Genomic DNA, 14,834 nt, shown 5'->3' with positions numbered 1-14,834 from the left:
GTTGGTAACCCCTGGTGAAGATATTTAAGGGTAATAATAATGGGTAAAAACAATAAGTATGGGTGTAAATGAGCTGCTTGGCAGGGCTCTACTGCTAATTCTAGTTCATTCCCAATAGCATCAACATCTACTATTCAGAAAAGGTTGTGTAATCAAAAGACATATAATGCAACTCAAACAAAAATACTACCGCTTTTCTTAAATGCCAATGGCTTAAAAAATATCCCTCAAAAGAGTTTTTGCTGACTATTCCAGAAAGTAAGCCTACATTTCATTTTCCCCCTAAGTACTTTTTTGGTGCTGTGTTCAGAGGTATATTAGGTTGGGTCAGCCAGACATTTCAACTGGTTTACTGACTGCAGGTGTATAACTTTATTTATATGTTAATATGATGAGTGTCTATAGGCTTTATTGGTCTCAGCCAGCCCTGAAATGGAGACTTATTGAAGACTGACCAAAAATGAAATTGAGTCTGCGTCACAACTATGAAACAAATCTTTAACCTAAGACCAGCCTCAAGACCTACAACAGTAGGCGGTAGCACCTCATTGCATGTTCTCATAGCAGGATCTCCAAATTTTAATTCCAGTGTTGATCTTTGTGTGTTGAGAAACCATTAACTTTAAAGGGAAGTCATTGTGTTGCCTAAAGAGGGCAGAGCAGCAACTAAAGATGAGAGATTTGATCTGTTTGTTTTACCACTAAGGTCCATGATTCTATGTAGAATTTTCAGATAAAAAAAGAAAATAACTTGGACATAACACCAATAAAGACCATTTCAAAATTTGAGTTTTTCGAACAGAGTTTTGCAGTTATTTTTACCTTCATCTGTACTGCCACCACACACAAAAAAACCCATGTTGTGTTTAAAACACTTGCAATAAAAGTTTCAGATTCTGAGTCTTATCTCTGTGATTGCCCCCCCTAGAGGACACGTCAGGGATTGAGCTCTATATGGTCAGATGATGATTCGTAAAGTATTGACTTGTCTCAGGTCACCATTAAACATCTACAAGGTTGACTCCAACGTATATCGCTTACACAATAATGAATTGTATATAACCGTGCATGTACATACATATCAACCCACCACTCAAAATTGTCATCTGTTCTAATTTTATAACAAACTCCAATTAAAACCTTAATACACAGCAATTCTCCATAAAATAATAGGTTATTCAGCAGCCAGCACCCTTAATTATTTGTCAATGAAAAGCTTTTTAGCGAGCATGTTCAACATTGCCTTCAATTTACATGACAGTTGATTTTTTTTCTTTTAACAGTTTCCAAGTCATCTATCTTAATCATGTTCAATTGCGGGATTTCGGCTCCTGCAATGAACACTCAAAGAAATGGTGTCTTTGTAATAGCAAGTCAGTGATTACGGAGTTGTACGTATAACTATGAATTAATTATTATTATTATTGATTGATATGAAACTCGATTTTTATTATTATTTGAGGTCATAATTGTGCTAAAATCAATTCAAATTTAAAAAGGAAAAAATGTGGAATTATGGTGGGATTTTCCAATATGAAGGAAATTGTTAATGTGCTTAAAAAATATTTAACAATAGGGTTTATATTCACAATAAATGTATATTGTGAACACTTTAATGATCATCATTCATTCTTTTAGAAACATTTTGACATGTTTTATGTTTCGTAAGAGCTGATGAACTTATTTCGTATCCAGTGAGGGTAAATAAAACAAAAAGAACTGCACACAATATTGTTGGTATTATGCCAGCCAAGCCCAGTTAGCACCTGTGAATTATGGCCTTAAACACATGAACATATCAGCATCAAGGCAGAATGCATAATCTTGAATTCCTACTTTTTCTGACGGTCTGAACAGGTCAGCACCTGGTTCTTATTTAAGGAAGTTCAAATGTATTTAATGTGAAAAGAGTATAAATGACCACTGCACTATAATAGACTTTTTCTTTGACCAACAAGCAAACACATTTGTAAATATGTTAACACAAGTGAAAGGGGATATTTTTTTTCAAGATAAGGAAAGGGAATGCTGGAGGATCTGTTGAAGGTCTTTGCACTTTAAAAATGTGTGCACAGTTTTCAACACCTACAATCTTCAAAACGTCTTTGGAATGTTTGAACAATGTTTCTCATCTATCCAATTCATTACAAAGTTTGTGCTCGTTTGCGTTACATTCATCGTTCTTTTCTCTGTACTTGTGCTCTAGCGTTTGGGGCAATATTTGTCATACCGTAGATCTCCGCTGGGGGGCAGTCTGCACTGAGCGAGTTAGTAATAGGCAGAACTGATTGAAGGTCAGTGGGTTTTGTCTTCCACACATGATGAGATTATGATGTGAAAAATAACCAGCCAAAGATGCAGCCTAAGCGAGGAAGAGGAGAGTCTACGTTGGGGGCCACATGTGTAGAAAAGTGATCATCTCTGGGTTTGGTAAACATTTGTATACATTTGAATGGAGCGTCTAATAAAAATGGCAGTAGAGTGAGAGATGTGCAAAGACCTGCGCCTGTGAGGTTCTCCTCCATCATTCCCGCCAGGCTTTGCCCCCCATGTCAGGACGATTTATGCCCTTCACAAGTATTCACAGGTTGAATTACCAACACGGCAAAATGCATTTCATAATGAAACATTCATGTTTTATCTACACTCACACAGAACCCCCATCTATCAATGTCAGTGGGTCTATATGAGATAATTCTATGTCACGTTAGATACTTTAGGTTTATAATCTTCTCTTGTAACAGATATCTTCTCTAAAAATAAATCATAACTGTATCAAGTAGATCTCCAGCAGAGGAATTGAGAGACTGTTGAGGTGAAGAGTGGGCAAAGTCCTTGGAAAGAAGTGATATCTTGAGAAAGGAGATGCATACGTGGACTCGCCGGCGATGCCTTTAGAAGGAGGATTCGTACTGAAGGAGTTCGAAGAGAAGTGGGCCGTCCCTGTACCTGATGCCCACCGCGTTAGGGCTGATGTATTGCAGCACATTTATGGTCCTACGCAGACGTCGATCCACGAAATGTGCATCCCAGGCGGGGTAACGTTTTCTGGGCATATCTATTCTAATCAGGGGCCCCTCGGGTCTAATGGGTATCCCAGATGTATCCACAGGCTCTGTGGTTCTCACCTGAAAAACAGGAAGGCAGGTGTCTGTAGGGGTTTCATCCGATTCATCATGTTCTCCCACCACAACCCGTGTAGGGGTGGCCTGGGCGCCACGTGGACCCGGTGTTGGAGCCATGGGCTCCGCTTCAGGAGGTAAAGGGAGACCCCATAGCAGCTCAGCACAGCAGGAGCTAGCAAGCACCCTTAATCGAGGGCCCATCGGGTGAAGGACTCCATAGTATAGAACGATGCAGGCTACCCCTGAGGCAAAGCACAGGAAGACCCCACACAGGGCTAAAGAGGCGTAGGCGTCAGTGGTGGCATGATCCCGGTACGCGTACCAGAGTAAGCTGAGTATGGCGTTCTCCAAAAACACCACTATGTAATAGGCTACCATTCGGTAGCGCGTCCGTCCTTCTTGTACATTGAACCAGCAGAAGACGTAGACCACCCCGACCACCATGTTAAAAAGAACCTCCTCCCATTTGGACATGCAGAAGTCGGTGCCGCTGTGGACCACCCAGAAGGCCATGGCAGACCAGTGAAGCATCACGAAAATGCCGAAGTAGATGTGGAACACCGAGGCAAAAAGTGCGAAGGAAAGCACCCTTGAAGAGAGAGTGAAGAGGCGCCAGAGCAGGTGGACCAGGGCGCCCCGGTAGCTCATGCTCTTCTTGTCGTCACGTGAGTCTCTTAAGAGTTTGTGATATGATGCTAGCACCCAGGCCAGGGACAGCAGCGAGGACAGGGCCGACATACCTGGACATGAGAGAAGAAAAGGAAATAAGGAACTTAGCAGCCTTCGGGTCATCTTGACCCTGAGATGACACAAGGGTTAAAATGACGAAACATCTAATGATTTTAGCTTAACCTTAACAATTATGCACAGTCATATGAAAGTAGATTTACATTGTTGTTTGGAATGTCTGCTGCAGTAATATTAACCCAATTTATCTATTTTTTCATTTTTTTCTATAGTATTCGATAGAGTAGACATGCATGAGCAGCTTGTGTCTGAAGCCATACAAGTCAATGAATGATTCTGTAAAAACCAAAAATCCAGATAAAACTTCAGAACACAAACATTTGTATTCATCGTTTCGAGTCTATTGTGTAATACCTCAAAACTTTATTTAAATATTGGAGAACGTTTAAGATATTTTTGCTAAGAGACCTCAGACACACATAAGTTTTAATCCTTAAAAAAAAGGTAATTGATTGATCATATCTTGGTCAGGTGTAAAATTGTTTTGGACATTTTATCATCGTCTAAGACAGGCATGTCCAAAATCATGGCTAAGGGCGATTTGTGTCAGATTTAATGTGGCCCGCAGCCTCCAATATAAATTATATAGATTATTATTTATTAATATAGAATGCGAGTTTCACAACATAAGTAAAAAAATAAATGTCACACAACCTGTTTATGACAAGACCATATGAATCGAATACAAGGGTTTGTATTGGCAAGAATCGACATGTATCACAGGGGCAAAGAAACGATATATTGTGACACTGTAGGTACATGGATATATTTGTAGTATTGCCCGACTCTGCTTTTATTTGTTGTAAAACCAAAATATGTCCAAAAATCTGCCTTAAATGCTTGATGTTTGCACTGTATCCTCTCGTTCTCAGTTATCACTATTTTGCAGGATTCCACTGTTACTTTAGCTGCAAAGGAAGTTTAATTTCAACTCAAAAACTAAGACACACAGAGAATATTTGAAAGTGAACTTTAAGTAAAATAAAAACAATGCTGTCAAATGTTTATGCAGTATCATGTGAACAAATATTGTGATACATCGGTGTGTCACACTGAATTGAGGTATGTGACCGTTGAAATATCACTTGGTCAAAAGTGTCCCTTTTCGAAAAAAGGTTTTGACACCCCTGGTCTCAGATGATTATACTGAAGCTAGCAAAACCAATTTATTGTCCTCTCTGGTAATATGACTGATATGCACTCGAACGCCAGTAAGAAACAGGTTCAACGTCCGAGGTTGTGACATTATTTCAAGCTCTGATTTGTAACTTACACTGCAGTGACTCCACTTTGTTGCTCTGAATCATGATGCAGAGCTGCAGCACCAGCTGGGGGGCGCTCTCCAGAAACGTCTCCAGCATGCGCAGCATGTTGACATCCGCATACTCGTACATCATGGCCCAGTAGAAGCGCCTCTGGTTCTCCTTCTGCCGGTGACTTTGTACGCCTAAATACATGGTGCGGATGTACCTGGGGTCACAGAAGGAAAGTCAGGGTAAGGTCAGGGTTTTTGAAGAACATCTGCTTTTACAGTGAAACATTAGAATGAGTTTGATAAACAGGAAGTCTGCTTGTATGAACCGGAGCATTTCTTGTAAAGTAAAACACACTCGATGTTCTCTTCCAAATATCAGATTCTCCACCTTTAAGTTGACCTTGGTAATGTTTGACATTTACAGTTGTCAGATTCATTTTGTAGAACATTTCTACTCAATATTTCCACAGTGTAAAGAGTATAACCTTTTAACAAACATGTCAGCTTGTAACCTTTTATTTAGTCTGAATTCAGACGGTCGTGTCACATTGAAATTAATGGTAAAAAAAAAAACTCATAGCAGGAAATTCAATTAGGTTTTCTAACTAAAAACTCAACTAAAACTAAAAATGTATTTAAAATGGCTAAAGAAATATTAAATACTCCAAATTTAATTAAATTTTCTTTGTTTCTTTTCAGTCTGGGGCAATTCAATTTATTCAATAACCACTGTCTGTCAAGCCAAAATAAAATAGAGAAGCGGGAAAATAAATTAAAGAAACAAGAAAAAAATCAAAGACAAAATGTAAAACATGCAGTATAATTCCAAATTATTAGTACCAAAAATCAATACAATTGTTTTTTTTATTGTATATTATTTAATTTGAAGCAATTTCTAAAATATTGTTCGGTATATTTTCAAATTTTTTGAGGGAAAAAGAAAAATATGCAAAGGAAAAAAGAGGGAAAAGGGCATGAAACAAACTTAATCATGTTTCTATATTAGGTATAAATAGACATGGATAATTAAAATATCTTTTCAAGTTCATTGTTTTTTTTATCAAGGCCTGTGTATCCTTTGTTTTAAAAATGTGTTATTTTGGTTCACTCCATTAAAAAAATAAAGAGAAAGTTGAAACCTCCATAAACACATTTGATACGACATACATCTAATTCCAAAAAGAAGGTTTTCTCCAGATTTATGGATCAAGTGATTAGTTTTCAGTGTTTCCTCTAATGCGGAGCTATTTTGAGAGCCAGAAGTGAAAGGTTTGTGGCCGGCAGGCCCCCATGGTGAGGTTAGCACTCAGGCAGTATTGTTCAGTCAGTGTTTCATGATGCATAATCCATTGCAACACAGGAGACGAGTCTTCTGCTGCAGTCTTTCTTCTCTTCCCTCAGGTTGCTGTTCAATGGAGAGGACATGAGCTGCTGCTCCCATCAAATAATGTGTATCTTCTGATCAGATCATGTTTACTGAGCAGCTTTTTAAAGAAAGTATCCCAGAGAAATGAAAAGATTATTAGTTCCAGATGCATTCCTCTGAGTGGCAGCTGAAGGAAGCAAACTGAGGTCAGCGATGAAGCGAGGACAAACACTCCTGAAGACATATTATTTAATCTTCCCAAATCTTGTTTACACTGAAAACTGAATACCTAATGAAGTCGGTTAAGTGAATACTTAAATATTTGCTTTCATTTCTTGAATCATTGATCACCTCTTCTTGAAACACATCTGTCTTGCGTTTATTTTTGTTGCCCTCTATTTCTGATGTTGGAATAAAACACAAATTAAATGGGCAGCACAATGTTTTAATGGACTTTACAGCGATAAGGTTGCAGGTTCAATTCCAGTTTGAGGCAATTTCTTAAATTGTGGAGTTGGTATCAAGAAAGTTTCGTTCGTTCGAGTGTCGTTTTGTTAGGAGTACCCGGGATAGACCCTATTATGGATTAAGCCAGGGATGGGCATTCCATTCACTGCTGTTAAGGGCCATCAAGACAAAAAGAAAGAAAAAATATATAAAATTTACTATGAAAGCAAAGCTGTAAAAAATATTTTTTAAAGTTGAACAATCCTGTATAATTATGCCATGTTGTAAAAGATCTTGCACTGCTATTTTTATTATTTCATTTTAAAGTAGTTTTCCAGCAAAACTGACTAAACGAATGAAAGGAAAAAAATAGATAAGAAACAAACTCATTAAACTAATTTTTAATAATAAAATAAGAATGAATGAAAAAAACAAACACAAAATAAAACTCATCAGGACCACATAAATACAGTCACTCTGCTCCGGTCTGGATTGAGCTGTAGAAAATAAATAAACTTTTAACAAGTTACGTCAAAGTCTTCTTGCAAAGTCTTAAATTATATAATACTATTTGTAGTTTATATACAAATATACAATATACAAACTTGGATGATTAACTTTTACATACTTTCACTATTATTCTCATATTAACCCTTGTGTTGTCTCTGGGTCAAGATGACCCATAGCCCCGAAAAACAAACATGTTTGTTTTATACCTTGTTCAATAAGGGTCAAGGTGAATGACCTCCACCACTGCATATGTATTTATGGAAGCCAGGGAGGTTATTCATCCAGAGGCAACACAAGGGTTTAAGACGTTACAAGAGTCTCAGTATGTAATGTGGCCCCTTAGGAAATACCTGCCCTGGAATATTGAGTCACACTGGGCTCAAAGAAAGTTCCGGTGTGTTCTGGACAGTGTTATGAAGGGAGGACCGTGAGACACTGATATGAGTTATTTGAGGCGCTGGTGGCTGTGCCAGACACACTTATATCCGCAGGTACAGCCTGGTATTCTGTGACATTTTCAGTTGGACTGGTAAATGTCAGACAGAGCAAGTGAACCCCCCTCCCTCTTTAATGACATACCACGGAGACCTGCGCAAGCCCTTTTGCTTCCACAACCCCCCCACTCCCCACCACCCCAATATCCATTAGTCTGTATTGTCCTCGGCTACCGCTGGAAAAGCTAAAAGCGTCTGTTGCTGCTTCGCCTTGACACGCCACAGCCAAAGAAGTCGAATCAGACCTGGACAAAACTGTTTGATTTTTCTTTTATTTCTTTTACATTTCAAAAACCAACTCAACACTAAATTGTATTATCATTTTAGTTTTGTGTTTTAGGATTTCATATTGTTTTTCCTTATAAGGTTTGTTGTGATTTATTTTTCTTGGTTTTTCATATAAAGTAATAGAAAATAAGTCAATAAATAAAATGAAAGAATTTTATATTTACTTGCACCTTTATTTATTTTGTTTTGTTGTTGATGTTTGTTTATTTAGAACATTTAAATATAGAATAAATTACAATTAAATTACAAATTGCACATGTCACATTAAAAAAACATTTAAGCTTTTGTATATTGAACCTAAATTGACTTAATAAATAAATAAATAATGTGAAATGATGTCATGGTTATCTACATGTTTTGTCCATGTTTTTTATATAATTTTATTTGAAAAAAAATCATAAAATCATATGATTTTATTTGAAACAAAATTAAAAAGGGCAACTAACGTCACATCCCAACTTAGCTGACTCACTTACATGTTTCAAATGTTGAAGTCTTCCTCTCCAAGATGCAGTAAGTCCCTCATCATGACCATGTTTTAAACATGTTACTTTATAAAGTTCTCCCCCGTCTGAAATCTCAGCGAACGATTGGTTACGAGAGTGGAGCCCATTATGACGTAATAATGGCTTCACTCCTCCTCTAGCTAGCTCTAATCACGCCTCGCTTTGTTTATACAATGAGGTCCTTGGAGGTGGAGACTTCTGTGATTTAGGATGCGCAGTGACAAACCTCAATGCTTCACCAATCAAAGCAGTGACTTAAGCATGTTTTCTAATGTAAATATTTCAATAAAAAGAGTTTTGTAAAAACAGACACGTACTGATGATACAATAGAGGTCCACAATCTATTCAATCAACACATTAGATGTTTTTTAATTAAATATAATTACATAAACATGAATTAATTTAAAATAAATGCTTCTTTTATTAATATCATGGCATTATAAAACTTGAAAATGTTTTAATATTTAATCTTTTTTTTATCCTTGTTACTGTTTCTGTCATTTTTAGCCATTTCATTAATCTTAAGATTTGATCTCCACACACAGCAGTTATATCCTAAAATAACTTTAGCTGCTCAACCCTGAGTTAAATGGTGCATGTTTTGATGCGCTCACACTATTCCAATCACTGCCGGCCTGCTGTCCTGAAGAGTGTTTTGGTGTGAGGAGGATGTCACAGGGTCCAGGCATATGTATACGAAAACTAAAATTATGTTTTTCCTCTCTGAGTGTTTTTCTAAGGTTTCAGCAAAAAAAACCTGATTCCATAGAAAACTATTTAACTTGCAGTTTCACTGCTGTCAGAAAAATACAAACTCACTCCATCACACAAAGGATTGTGCTATCACAAGCTCAACGCTGTTGAGTTTAGAAAGTTTCCTCCCGAAATGTTATTTAGAATTATCGAGGTGTTTCGGGGACATTGAAGGGAAACAAACTTTAGAAAACAGTTTCCTTATTTACATTTTGCTCTGTTGTATTGTTTCAGCTATGGAAACAGGGAATTTGTTCCAACGAATCAATCACATGTTGCTAAATTCATGGAAGGTGCTAGGCTCGTTTCCTAAGCCTTGATATAATATGAGCTTTATGCAGGGATGTGCGGTCAGGGGAGGCAGGTGAGGCACTGCCTCACCTCTCATTGCGCAATCCGCGAGCGCCGGTTGCCGTAGCTCTGAATGTCGCCAATATAATGCTGACAGATATGTTTATTTGCCTTGGTTTTCCACAGTCTGGCTGATGTTTTTAACCTTTCAATTTTAATGTTTCTAAGTGTCTTATTTAGTTTTGATTATCGGAAATACAACCGCGGTGAAAAGGAAAAGCTTGAGGCACAAACTACGTCACATCTCCATGGAGACTTTTAAAACTAAAGGAAAGGAGGAGGACTTTTATAACAAAGTAAGTCGTTTAACTTCAATCGTAGTAAAAAGAGATAAGAAAAAGAAAAGAAAAATACAATAGAATATTTAAAAACTACATTTGGCCTTAAATAAAATATGATTTGTTTTTCTCCCATTTAATACTCCATTTTTATAATATCACCATAATAAACATTATTCCGGTTTGCGTAAATCTAGCCAATCACGAAAGGCCTGACGCAATATTAACCAATCAGAAGCAACAAAAGGCGGGTCTATCTGTCATAACAGAACCACTGGTCAAACGCAGTCGCTCGGTATTCTTCACTCTTGAGCCAAATTTAAAAGTGGAAAGTTCTTGCTAAACTTTACGGTAATTCCCCAAACACAATTTAATAGCAGAATTAACACGCTCGGCTTTCAAATTAAGAGCATTGAATCAGTTGCGTCTTCCTCAGAATCCTTTACTATCACGTTATTATCAACTATCAATCATTTTTTTAGTTCATTCATCTTTTTCTATATCCATTGATTGTTGAACATTGATTTAAAACAAATTTAGATTTTCAGCCAATTGAAATGTCTCAGATCATTAGATATGGCAGGTTTAAGATTTTGAATACAAAACTTGAAATAAATTGATAATTAAAACATAATATTTCTGCCGTGACTCTTATGTCAATGACAAAGATGACAGGTTTATGAAGCTATAAATCAATATTCATCCACAATCGATGACTGCCATAGATCTAGAGGATGTAGACTAATATCCCACAACATATCACAACAATTAAATGTAGACTTATTGAGAAATTATACAAATCATATATTTCTCTTACTTCATATATGTGTGCAGAATTCTGATAAGATATGAAATAACCAGTGCCAACTGAATAAGTTACCCTTTTGGGTTTATATACTTATGCGTAAAACTGACACTAAGGGAGTCAGCGCCTCCCCAACCATGAACTTCACTGCACGTCACTGGCTTTATGTTACAACTTCAGTAACACTACAAGATGACACTGATGATCATTTCATAATCATTTGTCCGAAGAATCCTCTCGCTGTATCATCTCTGGGACACTTGACTGTACCTTCCACCTCACTATTAGCTCTGTTTCTCTACTTCAGGGAACCTCATAAATTATTTGTGGCCAGATTGTACCCATCGCTCATGGCCGGTTAGGCCGTGAACACATGGTTGAGTGGAAGCTGTGCCACAGATCCAGAGCTTCAGCGTCGGGACAAGGATTTCAACAATTTTACTTAAGTAAAAGTAGACAATAGTCAAAGAAAAAGCCCCAAAAATAACACATATCATCTCAAATTGTATTCAATTTTAATTTTTCAGATTGGGAAGTTATCATCTTTAGCTCTCCATTGAAGTTTCTATGAGATAAATATTAAATATTATGTGAACAGCACTCATTATATAGATTGAAAATATATTTTTTAAAATGGGCCAGGTTGTATTTAATTGGTTTTGATAGCTATTTTATTTTCAAATGTTTATGAAGTTAAGTTGAATATGTGTATTCCATTCATTTGTATTGTTTAATGTTAAATAGTGGATTTAATGGAGTTCATTTTTTTGGTTTAAACTGTCGCTTTAACAAATCGAGTGAGCCACGCGGTTTCTTTGCCATATTATTCCATGTTGGATGATTGTATTTTAAATGATGAAATGAAGGATGGCTGAAAATATCATGAGGTAAAACAAGATGAGCCAATAGACCATTTGGTAAAATAGTTTTAGGTAATTTGCTTTTTAAAAACACTAAATACACATATTTCGATATTGATAAACACGTTAAGAAATAAGCACTTATTTGTTACACAATAGCCGTTTAAAGGTATGTCTTTTCCCTGGATATTTTTATTATTTACGAATTATGGCACTCTGGGTCTTCCATATAATATAAGGAGGTAATTTGAGTTGTTCAAGTTAAATTATAAAACAAAGGAAAGGAACTTGTTTTGTAAGTAAGTAAAGGTTATTTGTAAAGCACCTTTCTAGACCAGGGTCACGAAGCGCTTTAGCAATCAAATATAATACAAAGTTAAAATATATACTTTAAAAGGTCAAGACACATAAAACAAACACAGGAGTCCCAGAAAATCATGGACAAGCCTGCAAAAAAATAAGGATGTCTTGAAATGTTTCTTGAAGGATTCAGTAGATCATCAAACACACAGAGAGAGGAAGATCGTTCCAAAGCTTAGGAGCAACAGCCTGGAATTTCCCTCCTCTGGTCCGGAAGCATGTTCAGGAACCATCAGTAGATTCTGATCCACAGACCTCAGAGCCCGAGCTGGGGTTCAAGGCTGGATCAGATCACTGATGTAAGGAGGAGCCTGACCATGAATAGCTCTGAAAGTAAGTTTAAGTTTTAAAGTTGATCCTGAAAGAAACTGGCAGCCAGTGAAGAGATTTAAGGATTAGTGAAATGTGAGTTCTTCTACTAGAGCGGCTCAGAATTCTCGATGCATGTTACAATAGTCAAATAATACCCAGGTTTCTCAGGCTCAGTTTGACAGAATGGCCTAGTTTTAGTTTTGTCCACTTTTACCTGCATAGTGTTTTCACTCAGCCAGTTATGGAATTAAAAAAGGACCACAAGATGGAGACAGGCTCAGTGACAGCAGGGGTTCCACACAAAAGTGGAGGGATTTTCTCTTTGATCAACTTAATTTTGTCAGTGAAAAATCTCTACAATGCATTGCTGTCAACTTCACAGAAGACAGGCATGATTGGAGCTGCAGGACACACGAGAGAATTGATCGTGTCAAGAAACACTTTGGGTTTTTATCTTATTTACTGGTACCAGTTTCCGAATGTAATCTAATCAGGCAGTTTCCATCATCTCATTGCATGAGGACATCAGAAGTTTAGTGGACTTCCAGAGATGCTCAGTCTCTCGAAAAAGTCTCTTCAAACTCAGTATGTTTCATTTAATAACTTTACTATGGTGAAAGTAAGCTACTAAATTCCAAAGCAGTGTGATAAAGCCTTCACTCACAGAAATGCAACATTTGGGATATAGTAGAAAAAAGAAAAAAAACTTGAAAAGAGAATGTGTGCTCCTTCAACATGAGTCACAGTCAGACGTGCCCTGTGGCAGATCATGCCACCGGGTTGTTAAAGGGCACGCGGCAGTACCTCGATGCCACAGGGAGATACATCTCTCACAGACCTGCACACTTGTTTGCTCTGTGAATAGATTAGAAAAAGTTACTTTTAATTCCTTTTTAATTCACCCTTTAAACTGTATCATGTTGCCCTTGAGGTAAAACTATCGAACTGATCTTTAGATAATTACAATTTTATTTTGAATTCATTTAGTAATAGAAGCACTAGTTCGACTTTAAATATTAAGCAAAGTTATTACTTTTAAACTCTTGAATAATTTAACCCATTTCTTATATCACCTTGAGACCTGGTCGTCATCGTCATCGCCATCATCATGATCGTCATCATCGCCATGGTTATCGTTATCGTTAGCGTCATCATCATCATCACGATCATCATCGCCATCATCATCACGAATTATCAATAAAATGTGTCCTCATGTATATAGGCAAACATTTTAAGTCAATTTAATTACAAATGTGTACGGAAATGTACATTTCTATTCACTGAAAACTTTAAATATAAGGCTTTTTTTTGAGGCAGACACTCAACCTGGTCGATCACGACATGCTTTAGGTGTCAGATGTTTATCTTCACAGTACAGATGGAGCTCTGAAGTCACCAGAAAAAGCAGCATATCACTCCCTCGCTGAAGTTTCTGACGATCAAATCCGTATAGAAATCTTTACACTTAATCAGTGAGAACAGCAATCTGATCATCTGAGGTCATTACGAACGCATCATTGGATCATTCGAGGAGAAACAGACGGAGTGGAACACTTGATTCATGGGTCACCATGTTTTTTTTTGAGTGTATGTGTGGTCCGGCTGTTTAGGCTGCTTTCATATCTGGTCATAAGCCGATTCACGAGGATCACGAGGCTTATGCAGCTGCTTGAAGAATGGTGTACGGTGGCAGCAACAGGTGGATCAGACAGATCGTGGCGGCGTCCTGAGGGCTGTGTTGTGGAGTAAGCATCAGCTGCTCTGAGTCACCGTCCTCAGTCACATCGTCTATTTTCAGGATTTGTTTTTCATAAATGTTCTTCGTATAAAGTTGATAGGAAAAATAGTTTAACTTTATTTACTTTTATTTTAATAAGTCAGGTATTATTTTGACATTTTCAATAGTTTTAACAAGTTTTATTGTTATTTCTAGTACACTTCCTGGTTGCTTTATTACATATTTATGACCAATTTGTAAAACTTTCATGACACACAGCTGTGTCATTATTAAGGAGTTTTCTTTCATATGGATATAAAAGATAATTTTGTGAAATCCACAATGCATCTTTAAATAAAATATTCATTTTTACTAAGAACATGGAATTATTTTTTCAGAAATCCAGAGAGTCCATTATAAAATAAGAATCTCAAATATTAATACATACTCTTTTTTAAACCTCATTTTATAGAGTTCAGGATTAAACCAAAATACTTGATACTACAAAATGTGTTTGTTTTTTAATTAAAAGTTTCATTTCTGCCGGTCCTCCAGTTTTCGGCTATATCCTTCACATATTGCGGATGAGAACATTTACTTGAGAGGAGCCAAGGTCTCAAGCAACATGTTAACCTGGACTTCAGCTGGAAGTGCAAAAC

At 36.9% G+C, this 14,834-nt stretch overlaps 1 protein-coding gene across 1 annotated transcript in view; it reads right to left on the bottom strand.

Annotated features, from left to right (window-relative positions):
- Positions 1 to 1,011: 1,011 nt before the first annotated feature.
- Positions 1,012 to 14,834, bottom strand: part of xkr6b (XK related 6b) — a 58,428-nt gene continuing 44,605 nt past the window's right edge. Inside the window, exons 2-3 of the mRNA XM_087812590.1 lie at positions 5,146 to 5,342; positions 1,012 to 3,865 (exon numbers count right to left, since the gene is read on the bottom strand). Coding sequence (XP_087668716.1) covers positions 2,895 to 3,865; positions 5,146 to 5,342 — 1,168 coding nt within the window. The 3' untranslated portion in view covers positions 1,012 to 2,894. The remainder of the gene's footprint in view (positions 3,866 to 5,145; positions 5,343 to 14,834) is intronic.

The sequence above is a fragment of the Callionymus lyra genome, chromosome 17, assembly GCF_982586985.1.
Source record: "Callionymus lyra chromosome 17, fCalLyr1.hap1.1, whole genome shotgun sequence".
NCBI lineage: Eukaryota > Metazoa > Chordata > Actinopteri > Syngnathiformes > Callionymidae > Callionymus > Callionymus lyra.
The sequence above is the reverse complement of the archived record's forward strand: the minus strand, read 5'-3'. Positions and strand labels throughout refer to the sequence as shown.